The sequence below is a fragment of the Megalobrama amblycephala genome, linkage group LG2 (assembly GCF_018812025.1).
Source record: "Megalobrama amblycephala isolate DHTTF-2021 linkage group LG2, ASM1881202v1, whole genome shotgun sequence".
Taxonomy (NCBI): domain Eukaryota; kingdom Metazoa; phylum Chordata; class Actinopteri; order Cypriniformes; family Xenocyprididae; genus Megalobrama; species Megalobrama amblycephala.
The window spans coordinates 61,362,839-61,378,571 of NC_063045.1; the positions used below are offsets into that span (position 1 = coordinate 61,362,839).

At 33.6% G+C, this 15,733-nt stretch overlaps 1 protein-coding gene across 3 annotated transcripts in view; it reads right to left on the reverse strand.

Moving 5' to 3' along the window:
- LOC125262541 (WD repeat-containing protein 70) overlaps positions 1–15,733 on the reverse strand; it is a 94,106-nt gene that overhangs the window by 29,219 nt on the left and 49,154 nt on the right. For all 3 annotated transcript variants that reach the window (XM_048181346.1, XM_048181345.1, XM_048181344.1), the window contains one exon: positions 527–626. In XM_048181346.1, coding sequence (XP_048037303.1) covers positions 527–626 — 100 coding nt within the window. The remainder of the gene's footprint in view (positions 1–526; positions 627–15,733) is intronic.

Sequence of the window (15,733 nt, forward strand, 5' to 3'; positions counted from 1 at the left end):
CTCCACTGATACCGATAGCCAATTATTCAGAGTGATATCTGTCGATGCCGATAGTTTGGGGGTTCTGCCTTTTATACCTTATAATTAATAATTATGCATTATATATTTAATTATTATATTTTGAAAGAAATGCAAATAAAAACTTTGTTCTTTCCATTTCATCAACTTGTTTCAGAGTAACTGGTATCAGTCATAAATAAACACATTACTCAAATTAATATTAACACATTAACTAAATTCTGAAGATTAAATTAATATTTCTTAACTTTCTGAATGTTATTAATTCATATAATTACTATTAATACTGAACATCAAATTGGTTTCTTAGCATTTTCTTTACACCGAGTCCAAATTTCCTGCCTTCTTTTGATTGACAGGATATATCAACCGATTATCGGCCGATATATATCGGTGCAGCAGAATCTCAGCGGACACAGCTCTCTCTCTCTCTCTCTCTCTCTCTATATATATATATATATATATATATATCGTAAGTCCTAACACAGAAAACGGCGACTGCTCTAACCTCCTCGTGACGCCAGCGTTACTCCGTCGTAGGAGAAGGCGAGGCAGGACGTGTCTGATCCGGGAGCGTGAGCCTGACGGCAGTGGAACTTGGTGTGGACCTGGAACAAAACAAAGACGCACATTAGAGAAAGGACCTTTCAACCCGTCTGGATGAGACCTGCGTTCCATTAATACACCCTGAACACACATAAAGACCTTTCATACCCGACCGTCTGCGGGACATGAGGTTTTCATCTGCAAAATGAGCGAAAAACAACTTCACACTTGATTCTGGAAACCACTTAATTCTTGGAAGTGTCACCCAGCATACAGTATTCTGCGCTGCTTTTGACATGCTGCCATCCCGTTTCTCATATTAAATATCAACACAAGGACTGAGAATGAATATATAAACCAAAATCTTTTAAAGTTGAGTGGAGAAACCCTCTTCTAGAGCTCCTGTCTCTTCAATTACTGGACCACCCGAGTCTTTACGCTGAACAGCTCGTCACATGAGAGCGTGAGAACGACTTGTTTTCTCTGAGGGATCTAATGGAGGGTGAACAGACACCTCAGAGATGCTCCATGAAGAGCCCGAGAGGAACTGAAGGAGACCCAACGCTATATATTTCAAATCTATTGTTTTTTCTTGGGTTTTGACACTTTTTTATTAGTAGGATAGTGGAGAGCTGACCAGAAACATAAATTAAACTTAAATAAAATTAAATTAAAAATAACATGAAATAAACAGATGAAAAAATAATATAAAAAATAAAAAATTAAATATATACAGTAAAAATATATATATATAAATTCACACATATGATCTCAATGGGGAAAATTACAATCAATCAAATATAATTAAAATAAATAAATAAATTAAATTTAAATAAATTAAATAAATGAATTAATTCACATAAGATCTCAATGGGGAAATTACAATGAATTAAATAAATTTTAAATATTAAAAAAAAAAAAGTCAAATGAAATAAATTTGCATATAAGACCTCAATGGGGAAATTACAATGAATTAAATATAATTTAAATAATTATTAAATGAAAAATTAAATAAACAGATTAAATAAATAAATAAATAAATTCACACATAAGATCTCAATTCCCCATTGATTTATATTAAATTATACAATTAAATTTAATAATTAAATAAAAATCAAATGAAATAAATGAAACAGATTAAATAAAATAAATTAAAATAAATACATTTTAAAATATGATTGTATTTTATAATTTAAATTTAACTCTTTAACTTTTTTTTTTTTTTTTAAGTTTCCAAAACACCATTTGATTCTAGCTTCATGCATTCTTTTTCAAAGTGGGAAAGTTTAATTAAAAAGCAACATTTTAAAGAAAAAGATGAGAAAAGCGTGTTTTTGTCAAAGACGTCAGGCAGTTTTGATTAATATGCAGTTAAATGTTTGATGATTTTGTTATTTATGTGCGTCAGCAATGCTTCAATCCCTTGTTTCTGCTTCTTCTTCACCAGTGTTTTGATCTGGAGATTCTGTACTCTTTCAGAAGATGCGTAATAGCGCCCCCTACAGTATAACAGCAAAAACATGGATTGCTGTTTCTCAAGGAAGGTAAGGACCAGACATATGAATCCGATACAGATTCCAGTGTGTCTAAAGCCTGAGCAAGATGTTTCTGAGCTTCATTTGTCTGATCAATAACAGTTTGAGTGCCCTCAATGTCACAAACCATGAAGAACAGAGCATTCTGACCAGCAGAACATCACAGCCTCAGCTTAACGCTCAGTTAATAAAACAGATGATGACAGCAATACTGTATGAACTCAATAAATGATCAAAGTGTCTATGATTTCTATGATTCATCTAATAATATTTCTCATTTCACAATTTCAGGCTGTCTGAACATGGCTCTACCAGAAGAGAAAATCAATCAGAATGTTTAGATGCCTTGGCAACTAGCTGAAACAAAATAACTTTTTATATATATTTTACTTTATTTTAGCTAATGTTTATTTTATTTAAAGTAATGAAAATGTTTTTTTTATGGTTTTGGTTTTTACGTCAATATCCCTGGTCTGGTTAGAATTTGCTTCCTTACATGAGTGCCAAAGTCCACAAATCTGGAGCTGAAGAACAGCTTCAAAGAACCTGAAGCTGCAAAAACATCTAAACTGCTTCCAAACCATTGAAATCCATCACATATTCACTGTTATACTACAGCAGTGGACATTAGCACAAACAAATCTAAATAACACAGGCTACAATGTGAAGCAAAATGATGATGGTTTACATAAAAAGAGAGAGAGAGAGAAAAACAACACCAGCCCTGGCAAAACCTGGCACTGGGCAGTTAGTAGGCTCTTTTATGTGATGGCTAGAAAGCGAACTCCCAAGTCTATGTAATGTTCTGTTGCTATACAGTTGCTAGGGTGCTCTAAATGGTCGCTAGGGTGTGGCTACATGATAATCATGGTGATACTTACAGACTGGTATCCAACGAAAACAAAAGAGCCAATCCCAGCGCCTCTATGATGTTGTGGTGCTGAGATACGGCTTGTTCATGTTGCTGTACGGTTGCTAGGGTGCTCTAAATGGTTTCTAGGGTGTGGCTACATGATAATCATGGTGATACTTACAGACTGGTTTCCAACAAAAACAAAAGAGCCAATCCCAGCGCCTCTATGTTGTTGTGGTGCTGAGATACGGCTTGTTCATGTTGCTGTACGGTTGCTAGGGTGCTCTAGATGGTTTCTAGGGTGTGGCTACATGATAATCATGGTGATAATTACAGACTGGTTTCCAACGAAAACAAAAGAGCCAATCCCAGCGCCTCTATGATTTTGTGGTGCTGAGATACGGCTTGTTCATGTTGCTATACAGTTGCTAGGGTGCTCTAAATGGTCGCTAGGGATGTGGCTACATGATAATCATGGTGATACTTACAGACTGGTTTCCAACAAAAACAAAAGAGCCAATCTCAGCGCCTCTATGATGTTGTGGTGCTGAGATATGGCTTGTTCATGTTGCTGTACGGTTGCTAGGGTGCTCTAAATGGTTGCTAGGGTGTGGCTACATGATAATCATGGTGATAGTTACAGACTGGTTTCCAACGAAAACAAAAGAGCCAATCCCAGTGTCTCTTTGATGTTGTGGAGCAGAGATATGGCTTTGTTCATGTTTTGCTAAACGGTTGCTAAGGTGCTCTAAATGGTTGCTTGGGTGCTCTAAATGGTTGCTATGGTGTGGTTACATGATAATCATGGTGATACTTACAGACTGGTTTCCAAGCAAAACACAAGAGCCAATCCCAGTGTCTCTATGATGCTGTGGTGCTGAGATATGGCTTAATCATGTTGCCATACGGTTGCTAAGGTGCTGTAAGTGGTTGCTAAGGTGTGGCTAGACAGTTACCAGGGTGAAACTAATAGACTGGATGCGTGTCTGAATCAAAAGATGGTATGGCTAGAGAGTTTACACCCACTTGTCTCTACGATGTTCAGATCCAGAGATATCCCTCTCACCTTTTTTCAATGGAAGTCTATGGGGTGGTTGCTAGGATGCTGTAACTGGTTGCTAGGGTGTGGCTATGAAGTTGAAATTTCACCATTTCTTCACTGCTTGCTAGGCTGAGTGAAATGAGCCCTCCCCCAAGTCTCTACAACATTCTGATGCGGAGATATGATGTCGTAAATTTCTGTCCAATGGGATTTTTCGCCTGCTAGATGAAAATTCGACGCCGTTCGTAAAAAAATGTACCAATGACCACATTTAAAAATAAACACTTTTTGGCATAGCATAAAAATAACCTGTAGCCCACCTGATTGTTCCGAATATAAGACATGTTTTTTCTTAGAAATACATCAGGGTCATCTTAAATTCAGGGTCTAGACTTTTACATGTAAACAATACACCCGCGCAACAATAGGTGGCGCCAAATACGCGTAAAAAAGCCAAGAAATATGGTGTGTAAGTGTAATGTTAATCACAAAAAATATAGTAATGCAGTGCTTCTCAACCAGGAGCATAGCATAGCATAAAATAAAAAATATAATTAAATAAAAAAATAAATAAAATAAAATAGTTGAAATCTAGGTATCGTCTTACATTTTAAAATCCCGTTAGCGAGGCGTGCAAACACGACAGTTAGACTGTAAGCTTTTCTTTGAATGTTAGCAATTTTAAGACTTTTTTCGCTCGTGATTTTATAACATTATACTCTGGCACTGTATTTTTTGGCGCACTTGTTTTACGTGTATGTGGCGCCACCTATTGTTGCGGATGTATTATTGATGTAAAAGTCTAGACCCTGAATATAAAACACAAAGTATACTTCACTTTTTACGTGTACGCGAGAGTCAGCGTACATTGTGCGTGATGCAAATGTCATCATCAGAAGAGTACGAACGTACTGTACGTGCACCACTGGATTTTTGTAACCGAGCGTAATTGTGTTCGACTGTGTGCGTACACGTAAAAAAAACAAAAAAAACGAAGTATACCCAGGGTATGCAGTACTTCTCAGTACCTTAGCAATTTGGGATGATGAAATGAAATAAAATAAATATGTTAACATTGCTTCTCAATCAAGAGGCTTAGCAAACTTGGGATGATGTAAAATAAAATAAAATAAAATAAAATAAAATAAAATAAAATAAAATAAAATAAAATAAAATAAAATAAAATAAAATAAAATAAAATAAAATAAAATAAAAAAATAAAATACCCAGGGCTTAAGACGAACCTTTTTTTCCCCCAGATGTATTTCTAAGAAAATAACATTGTCTTGTATTCGGAACAATACATTAATAATGGTGTTTTGCAAGCCCCACTAATTATCACGTTTAAAGTGATCAAATCGCAAGTAAAGTGTGTGTTGCCCAGCAGCGGCTCTGCTCCAGACACGAGTGATTTCTCAAATCATGTGTCCAATATGGAAAAATAATGCATATGTGTTTGGAATCACATGATGGTGAGTAAATAAGGATCTTACATAATTTGTGAATTATTTTTCCAGGTTGGTAACAGTGGAAACATTCAATAGGTTTTTTTTTTTTTTTTTGTAGACAAAACTTCACGGTTTGAGTCTTTACAGAAACTGACTTGCAAAAATAAACCCACCATGAGAAGTTTTCACTGGAGTCATGACAACTAGCCCCGCTCAATTAAAACAAATGGAGAGTGATGGAAACTCAAGCCAGTTAATGGATGGAGAAGCAAAAAGTGCCAAAACACGAGCTGAGGACAGGAAGGAACGACACGAGGGGGCAAAAGCAACGAATCGACGGCATAAAAGTGAGAGACGGTGGAAAAAAACGAGGTACAGAAATAGCTGCAGAGAGAGACTGAGTCAAAGAAGAGAAGCTGAAGTGTGTCTGGACGTATAACCGCGCTGGAGAACGTTCAGAGGAAGTCATAGACCTGGAACGACCAGATAACGCGGCGACACACATCGTAAGAGCCAGATTACGTGTTCCCGTACCGTCCTCACCGCGCCACTCTTCGCCAAACCAATTTACTTCTGCATAATTGTCCGTCTTTATCAGACTTTTTCCACCTGCTCGAGCGGCTCTGCTGATTTCCCAACACTCACTAGGGCCAAATCAGTTTAATTAATTCACGACACGCCTGGGAAAGTTATTTCACTTGAAACGAAGGACATCCCAGCGCTATTCACAACGTCTGTCAAAGACAATGAACCTGAAAGACAATGTGAAATCACAACTGATGTATCGCTGGATTTACAGCGCATGATTCATCAGTGTATGTTACTGTAAAGGAAAAAGTATGTTTTCATAATCACAAAAATTATAGTAAAGCAGTGCTTCTCAAACAGGAGCCTTAGCAACTTGGGATGATGAAATGAAATGAAATGAAATAAAATAAATTTGTTAACACTGCTTCTCAACCAGGAGCCTTAGCAAACTTAGGATGACGAAAAAAAATAAAATAAAATAAAATAAAATAAAAAAATAAAACAAAACAAAATTACTTTTTTTTTAATATTGCTTCTCAACCAGGAGGCTTAGCAAACTTGGGATGATGAAAAAAATAAATATTAATAATAATAATAATAATAATAATAAAAAATAATAAAATAAAATAAAATAAAAATTTAACATTGCAAACTTGGGATGACAAAAAAAATAAAAAAAAATAAAAAAATAAATAAAATAAAATAAAATAAAATAAAATAAAATAAAATAAATTATAAAATAAAAAATATTTTTTAACATTGCAAACTTGGGATGGCAAAAAAAAATAAAAAATAAAATAAAATATAAAATAAAATAAAATTTTTTTTAACATTGCAAACTTGGGATGACAAACAATAAAGATAAAATAAAAAAATAAAATAAAATAAAATAAAAAATAAATGAAATGAAATAAAATAAAATAAAATAAAATAATATATTTTTAACATTGCAAACTTGGGATGGCAAAAAAATAAATAAAATAAAATAAAAAAATAAAAAAATAATAATAAAATAAAATAAAATAAAATAAAATAAAATAAAATAAAATAAAATAAAATAAAATAAAATAAAATAAAATAAAATAAAAATATTTTTTTTTAACATTGCTTCTCAACCAGGAGCCTTAGCAAACTTAGGATGACGAAAAAAAAAAAAAAAAAAAAAATTAAATAAATTAAAAAAATATATTTTTTTAACATTGCAAACTTGGGATGACAAAAATTAAAATAATAAAATAAAATAAAATAAAATAAATAAAATAAAATAAAATAAAATTTTCCCCTCATCTTTTGTGTTTACTGAAAAACATACACTGGCGGTCAAAATCTGGAATACTTAAGATTGTTTAATGTTTCTGAAAGGCGTCTCTTTTGCTCAAGGCTTCATTTATTTGATCCAAAATACAGTAAAAATAGTGAAATATTATTAAAATAAACATTTTCTATGTGAATATATTGGGAAATGTAATTTAAAAAATATTTGTTATCACTTTATTTAAAGCCTTTATGTATAATGCATTATAAAAGGTATTCATAATGTACGTTATAATGCATTTTCTCTTTTCACAAATAACTGTAACCAAAGTTAAAATGCATTATAATATTTGCAGATACATCTCAAACTGGTTGTTTGTCATGTGTTTTAATGCATCATACTTTTTAAAGGTGTGTTCAATGAATAGATAAGTATTATAACTGTGGTTACAATTACTCATGAGATCATACATTAAAAACACTTTTATAATGCATTATATATAAAGGCTTTAAGTAAAGTATTCTAGCCTTTATGGAGGACTTATCAAGTTAAAGATGTTGAGAACCGCAGTATTAAATGAAATCTCAACCGGAAAATCGTGTTAAACATCAGCACATGTGCAGCGACATCTATAACACATCAACAATTAGTGCAAATCAACTGGATATATATATATAACCGAGTTTGCGAGCATGAAACATCCGACCCGACACCTTCTTGGGTTTCAGGCTTTGGCCGCGGAGCACAAAACAGCCCTGTTCCTGTTCGGAGGAGTCCTGGGGTTCGTCTCCCGCCAGATACACACATGAGGTAACGCTTGCTGGAAGGGCACAAAGAACACGGCCTGGCAGAAATGTGATTATTGTTGACAAGACGTATCCAGGCCCCTTCATCCCAGAATACCGTTCTCCCACCGTTCAGAGTCCGGCTCGGGTTTCCAGCCCTGATTACCAGCGAGAGCTTCGAGAGACGTCCATCATCCATCGCCTGTCATCGCCAACAGCATGATAAGCATCACACGCTGGAGATTTCACGCATTGAACACAGAAGGATGGAGATCGTTTGCTCTCTTGGTTAGAAAATGTGTAACTGAAGCCAAATGTGAGGGGCAAGCGGAGTTCAAATCCACCTGCCATCTTTGTTCAGTTCACCATGTCTTCTCAAGTGTATTGCTTTAATTGCTTTAGCAAAGTAAACAAATATATTTATGCACAAATATGCAACTTCCAGGAATGAATGCAAGTGTTTTCAAGGTACCAGGTTGATACATTGTGAACTAGTCACTGGATTTGAGGTGATGATCTGAGGTACAGTACAGTACAGAATGGCTCAAATGATTTTGTCTCATTATAAAAGTGGAAAACAACATCATTTACAGTCATACAGATCAGAATAAGATATCTGTAAAGTGGGTGTACACTCACAATAAAAACAAAACATTGTGTTTTAGAAAGAAAACAAATAAGGTGCCGCTTTCTGCCATCTGTTTCCTTTCCGTGAAGTTTGTGGAGCGCGTCACAAAAATGAGTCGAAACTTAGCAAGCTCTTGTGTGCCATCTGAACTCTTGTTTTGGGTTGGTGCATAGATCGTCCCTTCTTCTTCTGCTCTTTTTCCTGTTGTGGCGGTTAGCAAACAGCGTTGCATTACCATGAGCGCCCCCTTCTGGATTGGAGTGTGGATCGCCTGAGACTATATTCGTCGTCTGACTGTATGAACTGAACTGCGACGTCCGTATTGTGACCGTTCTGGATGAATACATGTACCATGTACACCCCTAATATATATATATATATATTAGCAATATCACATGAGTAGCCGCAGGCTGAGTGCTGTAGGTAATCACTGCATGCTGATATAGAGCCATATCGCACGGCTACTGCGTTTATACAACAGTTCGACTGCATGAGTGTGTAAATAAATAAGAAACAACAATGGAGTGTCTTTAAAAACACTCTTTTGTGAGGAACTATGGATTCAAATCTCAAGTTGACAGTTTAACCCTTTAAGACCGGATGGAGCGCCGGCGCTCCCATTTGAGTGTCTCTCTTTAAGAGCCAATAAAAACTGAACCCATATAGGTAGCACAATAATTCTTTTTGCATACAAAACCAGAGACTTTAAACTTTCATATCAAGCCTCCAACATGCTTCTGTTGCGTTGTTTTCACCCTCTAATGAGTCTGAGTGATATGCTTTTAAAACAAAAACAACACAGCCGCTAACTGAATACAAATATGTATATTTCACGTGCTCATAACTTCATGATATTTATAGCAGTATTTAAAGCAGATTCTCACGATTAGAATGAACCCAAAATCATCATAATGCGTTGATCACAAGATATTACTCACGGAATGATTTAACATACTTGGCTAAAAACATGTCTCTTATCTTTTCGGGATGCAGTGTGTATCCAATGTTCCCGGACATGTTCGTTTTCCAACGTGGAATAACACAAAATAGATATAATTTTAAAGTTTAGAATCTCATCTTTTTAATGCATCTATCCATTTTGAAAAACTCCAAAGGAGTGCTGAGAAGTGCCTCTAAAACGGAGTTTACCGCCCGTGGGCGCCACCTGGCTGCGGAAAAAATGAATAATTTATTAAACTAAACTTTATGCTATCACCACGAAATTTGAACCAGATGCAGCTCACATGTAGGAGAGCATCACCAAAAAAATTTTTTATCCGATTTTAATGCGTTCCTGAGTTATTCCATGTCAAATAATAAAAAAAGAAAAATTATTTTAAAAAATTTTATATATTTTTTGTCTTTTATCAGCTGTTTCTCAGCATGAAAATGTCCAAATGCAATGTAATTTATAAAGTGTTCAATCAAATGATACCTACCTTTTGACTCTCTTTGCTAGAGTTTTGGAGTTATGAGTCTTTATTTTTGAGTGTGTCGCTCAGAAAAAAAAAACTCTAAAATAGCCTTTAGGTCTTAAAGGGTTAACAGCTGAGCCAAAGCCTCCCTTACCAATTCTAAAACGTCACTTTAGAACTTTAGTAACGAAAGAACGTTGAGTCACTTCATTGAAACTCACTGTATTATGTAGAGTATTATGAGACAAAGAGAGAGAGAGAGAGAGAGAGAGAGAGAGAGAGAGAGAGAGAGAGAGAGAATTATCTGCATCTAGCTGATATTCTTCAGGACAAAATCAGTTTGAATGTCCGCTGAGGAAAGTGATATCTTTATCTTTGTCCTTTTAACATTTAAGAGGATTTCCCATGACATCGCTAGTCAATGCATTTTTCAGTTGCGTCTTGTAAGATGTTGTTTAAAGTAAAAACAATGTTCTTTTTTCCTTGTTTCAGTCCATTTCAATATAAAAGTCTTTGCGACTGACTCACTCACTCATAAAGACAGTCTTTACCGCCATCTAATGGTGTATTAATGTAACTTTGACTGAAGTCGAAATCACTAATAGTACAGAAGAGGATTAGGCCAAGCAATAATAAAAAAATAAAACCATCTTGAGATAAAAGTTGTTTAATTTCGAGAAAAAACTTGTTAAATTTCGAGAAAAAAGTCGAAATAAAATGTTGTGAATAAACTCGTTAAATTACGAGAAAAATGTTGAGATAAAATGTTGAGAATAAAGTCATTAAATTACGAGAAAAAAGTTGTTAAATTACGAGAACAAATTCGTTAAATTATGAGAAAAATGTCATTAAATTTCAAGAAAAAAGTCTAGATAAAATGTTCAGAATAAACTCATTAAATTATGAGAAAAAAGTTGTTAAATTACGCGAACAAATTCGTTAAATTACGAATTTTTCTCATAATTTAACGACTTTTTTCTCGTAATTTAATGACTTTATTCTCATAATTTAATGAGTTTATTCTCATAATTTAATGAGTTTATTCTCAACATTTTATCTCGACTTTTCTCGAAATTTAACAACATTTTCCTCATAATTTAACGAATTTGTTCTCGTAATTTAACGACATTTTTCTCGTAATTTAATGACTTTATTCTCAACATTTTATCTCGACTTTTTTCTCGAAATTTAACGAGTTTTTTTCTCGTAATTTAACGAGTTTATTCTCAACATTTTATCTCAACTTTTTTCTCGAAATTTAACGAGTTTTTCCTCTTAATTTAATGAGTTTATTCTCAACATTTTATCTCAACTTTTTTCTCGAAATTTAACGAGTTTTTTCTCGAAATTTAACAACTTTAATCTCGAGATGGTTTTATATTTTTATTATTGCTTGGCCCTAATCCTCTTCCGTACTAATAGACTCTTTCTCAATACCAAAAAATGCGGCATGTTATTTATATAAAATATAATTTATTGAGCAATAATATTTAAATTAACAACAATAGCCATTATAACAGTAAAAGAAGTAAAATAGGAAATAAACAAAAGCAAACAGTTCAGTCAAACGTACAAAAGCAGCGCTCTAGTTAGTACAGGATTTAATTTCAAAACTTAATATAGCCCTTAAGCCAAATCTATTAGCTCTGGAACAAGTAATATATTTATAAGACCAAAGATTGCCCGTTTGATATACCCAAATGAAGCCGAGATGAAGCTGTTCTCGGCGGGTACACGAGCACTGAACGGTCGCCGGCGGCCTGGAGCTCACATCTCTGAAAGCGTCTAAATGAATTTTCAACAAAAACAAAACTAATGTTGTTTGGCCAGACGGTCTCTTGCGTTCCAAGTTGGCGGTTCAGAACAAGCCGGAATAAAAGTCAGCATTCGGGACTTTAACAATGACACTTTGACATGGAGAACAACAAACAGTTCAGTCTAATAATGATAATGATGCAAAGCTTCATGATGTTGTGGGAAAACTCAACATGAGACGCTACAGTCACACGGATCTCAGGACTCTTGATTTTCCTGCAGCGTCGGAGGTGAATGTTCAAGTGTGAACTAACTACCCAGATGTGCGGTTGAAAATGAAACCCCACGTGTCCCAGCAGCTGGAGGAAAACAATCAGATCACGAGAGACGGATATGTGCTTCCTTTCAGAGCGGCTTACGTCAGTCTTTGGTTTAATCGCTTTTCTGTGATTTATTTCTCTGATTAAAAGAATAGGATGATCTGCTGCGCTCGAGCGATGAAGTGTTACGAACAACGAGTGCTCAGATTTCAGCGAGCAGCTGCAGAAATGTGTCTGTCGTTTTACACAGAGGTGACTATACCAGGTTAAAGTTGTGCTAACTTTATCAGCCCGGTCCAAGGAAGAAACCAAACCCATGCAAGTGTCGTACAGATGAGACATGTGACCTCCGGAAGAGAGGAGTGGCTGATTGGATGTTTCCGTGTGTTGAATTTCAGGGTGTGTTTGTTCTACAGGAAGATGAACAGATGAACGGAGGAAGTGGATCAAAGAGCAAAGAAACATCTTAATACGTCTATGAGACTTCTTGAGGAAGACTCAACCTAAAGCTCTCCTCAATGCATTTTATTGCACATTTAATCATTTGTATGTTCTTGTGAATAACTGTAACCTTAAAATACATTATAGAACTCGCTTACTCATAGTTACACTTATAAAAGAGTATAATGCATTAAAAATGCATCAATTTTGTTTTGTTTTTATCATGTGTTTTAATGCATTAATGTATTATAATGCATAACAATTTGTTACTTTTTTCATTTTGGTAAATAAAACATGTTTTACAACCAGTTTCATGTGCTGTATTGTGTTATAAATGCATTGTATATTATGTAATAAAATATATAACTATATAACATAAAAACTCAATTGAGGTAATAATGCATTCAAATACGTAAAATTATTTATGTTAAATAAAACATCATACATACGGTATATATTATAATTATATATTATATTACTTGTTTTTATATTTAAAATAGTTATATAATATATAATTATATATCATATTAAACATTTCTTACCGATTCTGTAATGGTTAAATAAAATAAAAGTAGTCAAAAAGCATGTTTAATTAATTTAAAATAATAAAACTTATACAATTCAACAATTTATTAAAAGTTTAAACAAAAATTCCATTTTATTTTCCCAAATCCCTATTTTTTACCCATTAATTGAGGTAATAATTATAAATGAAAAGATTTAATGCATTCAAATATGTAAAATTATTTATGTTAAATAAAATAAAACATCATATTAAATATATATATATACATCATATATTAAATATAATCATATAATTTAATTGAGCTTATAATTAGAAATGGAAAGATATAATTGATTACAACTTGCAAAATTATTTATTATTATTATTATACAAAAATGTGTGCGTATTATGTTTTAATTTATTATACTCTTTAAAATTTGTAGCCATGAATAGGTAAGAACTAAGATAATAATAATAATAGTATGTAATATAATATATAATTATTATTATATTATATTATATATACACATAATACTACATATAGTTATAGGTAATTATATATTATATGTAATTATATAGTATATAATCATAATTTAATTGAGGTTATGATTATAAATGGAAAGTTATAATGTATTACAATTTATAAAAGTTAATAATTTAATTTTACTGTATTATGCATTTTAAAGCATTATACTCTTTAAATAATTTGCAAAAAAGTACTTTAATGTAATATAATGCACAATATAACACACAATTATATATAATAATATCACAATTTAATCGAGATTACAATTATAAACACGTTGATTTATATAAAACGATTTGACATATTAAAGCAATAAGAGCTGACATACAGGAACTGTCAAAGATGGAGCTGATCTATTCTCAAAGACAAATAAGTCAAACACACGCTGACGTAACATCACGCAGAAGATACGACATCACCTCTCCACTTCAAAGAGAGCGAGACACGAGGTCACGACCCCGTAATCAATGTCCAATCCCTGCTCGGAATCATCTAGAGGATCAATCCTCAGGAGCACATCTGTCCTTCCCAATATCTCCACGGACGAGATCAAGGTCTGGCTGCTAATGGATCATGTCTGGCTGCATTCTCTGTTTATGAGCAATAGATGTCAGAGTCATGCTGGTTTACCCAACCCGGCCTTCTGATTGACACGTGTTCACAGACTTACAGAACTCTGTTTGTGATGGTGATTTTACAGCAGACATCAGCATGAGGGGTTTTCACCTCTTCTAGGGCCTTATGAATTAGTTTCATTTCTTCATAAATTCTCTTTTTCTGTTTTAAAGGGGTCATATAAAGATGTAAAATAAGTCCCAGCTTTTTAGCTGTAATGAAAACAACACTGGCTAATTCACCTCAGATCTGCAAAATAAATAAATGGGCACAAGAACGTTCAAACTGTCGACTCAATGCGAACAAACAAGTGTATTCTATGACAAAGATTGGTTCAGTCACTCCGTATGTACTTTAAATAATGTTTAAATTGTGTAATATTTATAATTTTTACTAAGTACTTGCCCATTTCATTGTGTCCGCTGTGCTCTTGTGCCCGCCCACACTCTCTTCTGATTGGCTCTGGTTTGTCATTGATTTTATTGTTTCTCATTTTCACGTCGCGTCTAGTGCGGACAGTCAAATTGCTTGTCGCTGGAATCTTATCGCATCGCGTCTGGTGTATGACATTTTCAGTCAAGAAAACTTTTCCGCCATTTTCAATTTTCCAAAAAAACTACTTTTTTCGAACTCGTCCTAGACGGTTCGTCTTGATTTTCACCAAAATTGGCTCAGATCATCTTCATACTATGCTGGCAAAATGTTATTAAAAGCTTTTTGATAAACTTAAGCACCACTTGGTGGCACTAAAATTCAACAAAATGTGAAATTGGCTCTAACTACAGTACCGTTGGTCTGATTGACGTCAACATTTTTCCGCCATTTTAAATTTTTCAAAAAAATTTTTTTTTTTTTTTCCGAACTCGTCCTAGACGGTTCGTCTGATTTTCACCAAAATTGGCTCGGATCATCTTCAGACCATGCTGGGAAAAATTTATTAAAAGCTTTTTGATAAACTTAACTGTTCTCGAAAAACACGAATTTGACGAAAAGCATGAAAAAACCTTTAGCGAATATCTTTGAAACCGTTATTCTGATCACGACGAAACCACCATAGTTGACTAATTGCTAATGGCCAAATGTCAAAATTTTGATAGTAAGTGGCAAAAAAATGTAATCAAAGTCAGATGTGGGTCATTTTTTATGTGCTCATAAATATAAATGGCTATATAAATGAGATATTTCCGACAAATTTGGCACGCTTATGTATCAGTGTTAATTTTGACAGCAAATTTTGATTTAGTTTTAGTCATCGGAAATTGTTTTAGTTTTAGTCGACTAAATACCATAAGATCTACAGTAGATTTAGTCAACTAAAATCTAATTTAGTTAAATTGTAATGCATTAAGTATGCATTTCTCTAACAATACACAGATCCAATACACTGATATACATCTGATATACTCTCTAAACTGTTAATGTTCAATTAGGACCAACTGACTTTACCTGCCATAGCTAGTTTAGTTAAAAGTTTTAGTAATTTTTGGTGTATATGTCTTTTAGTTTTTGCTTTTAAAT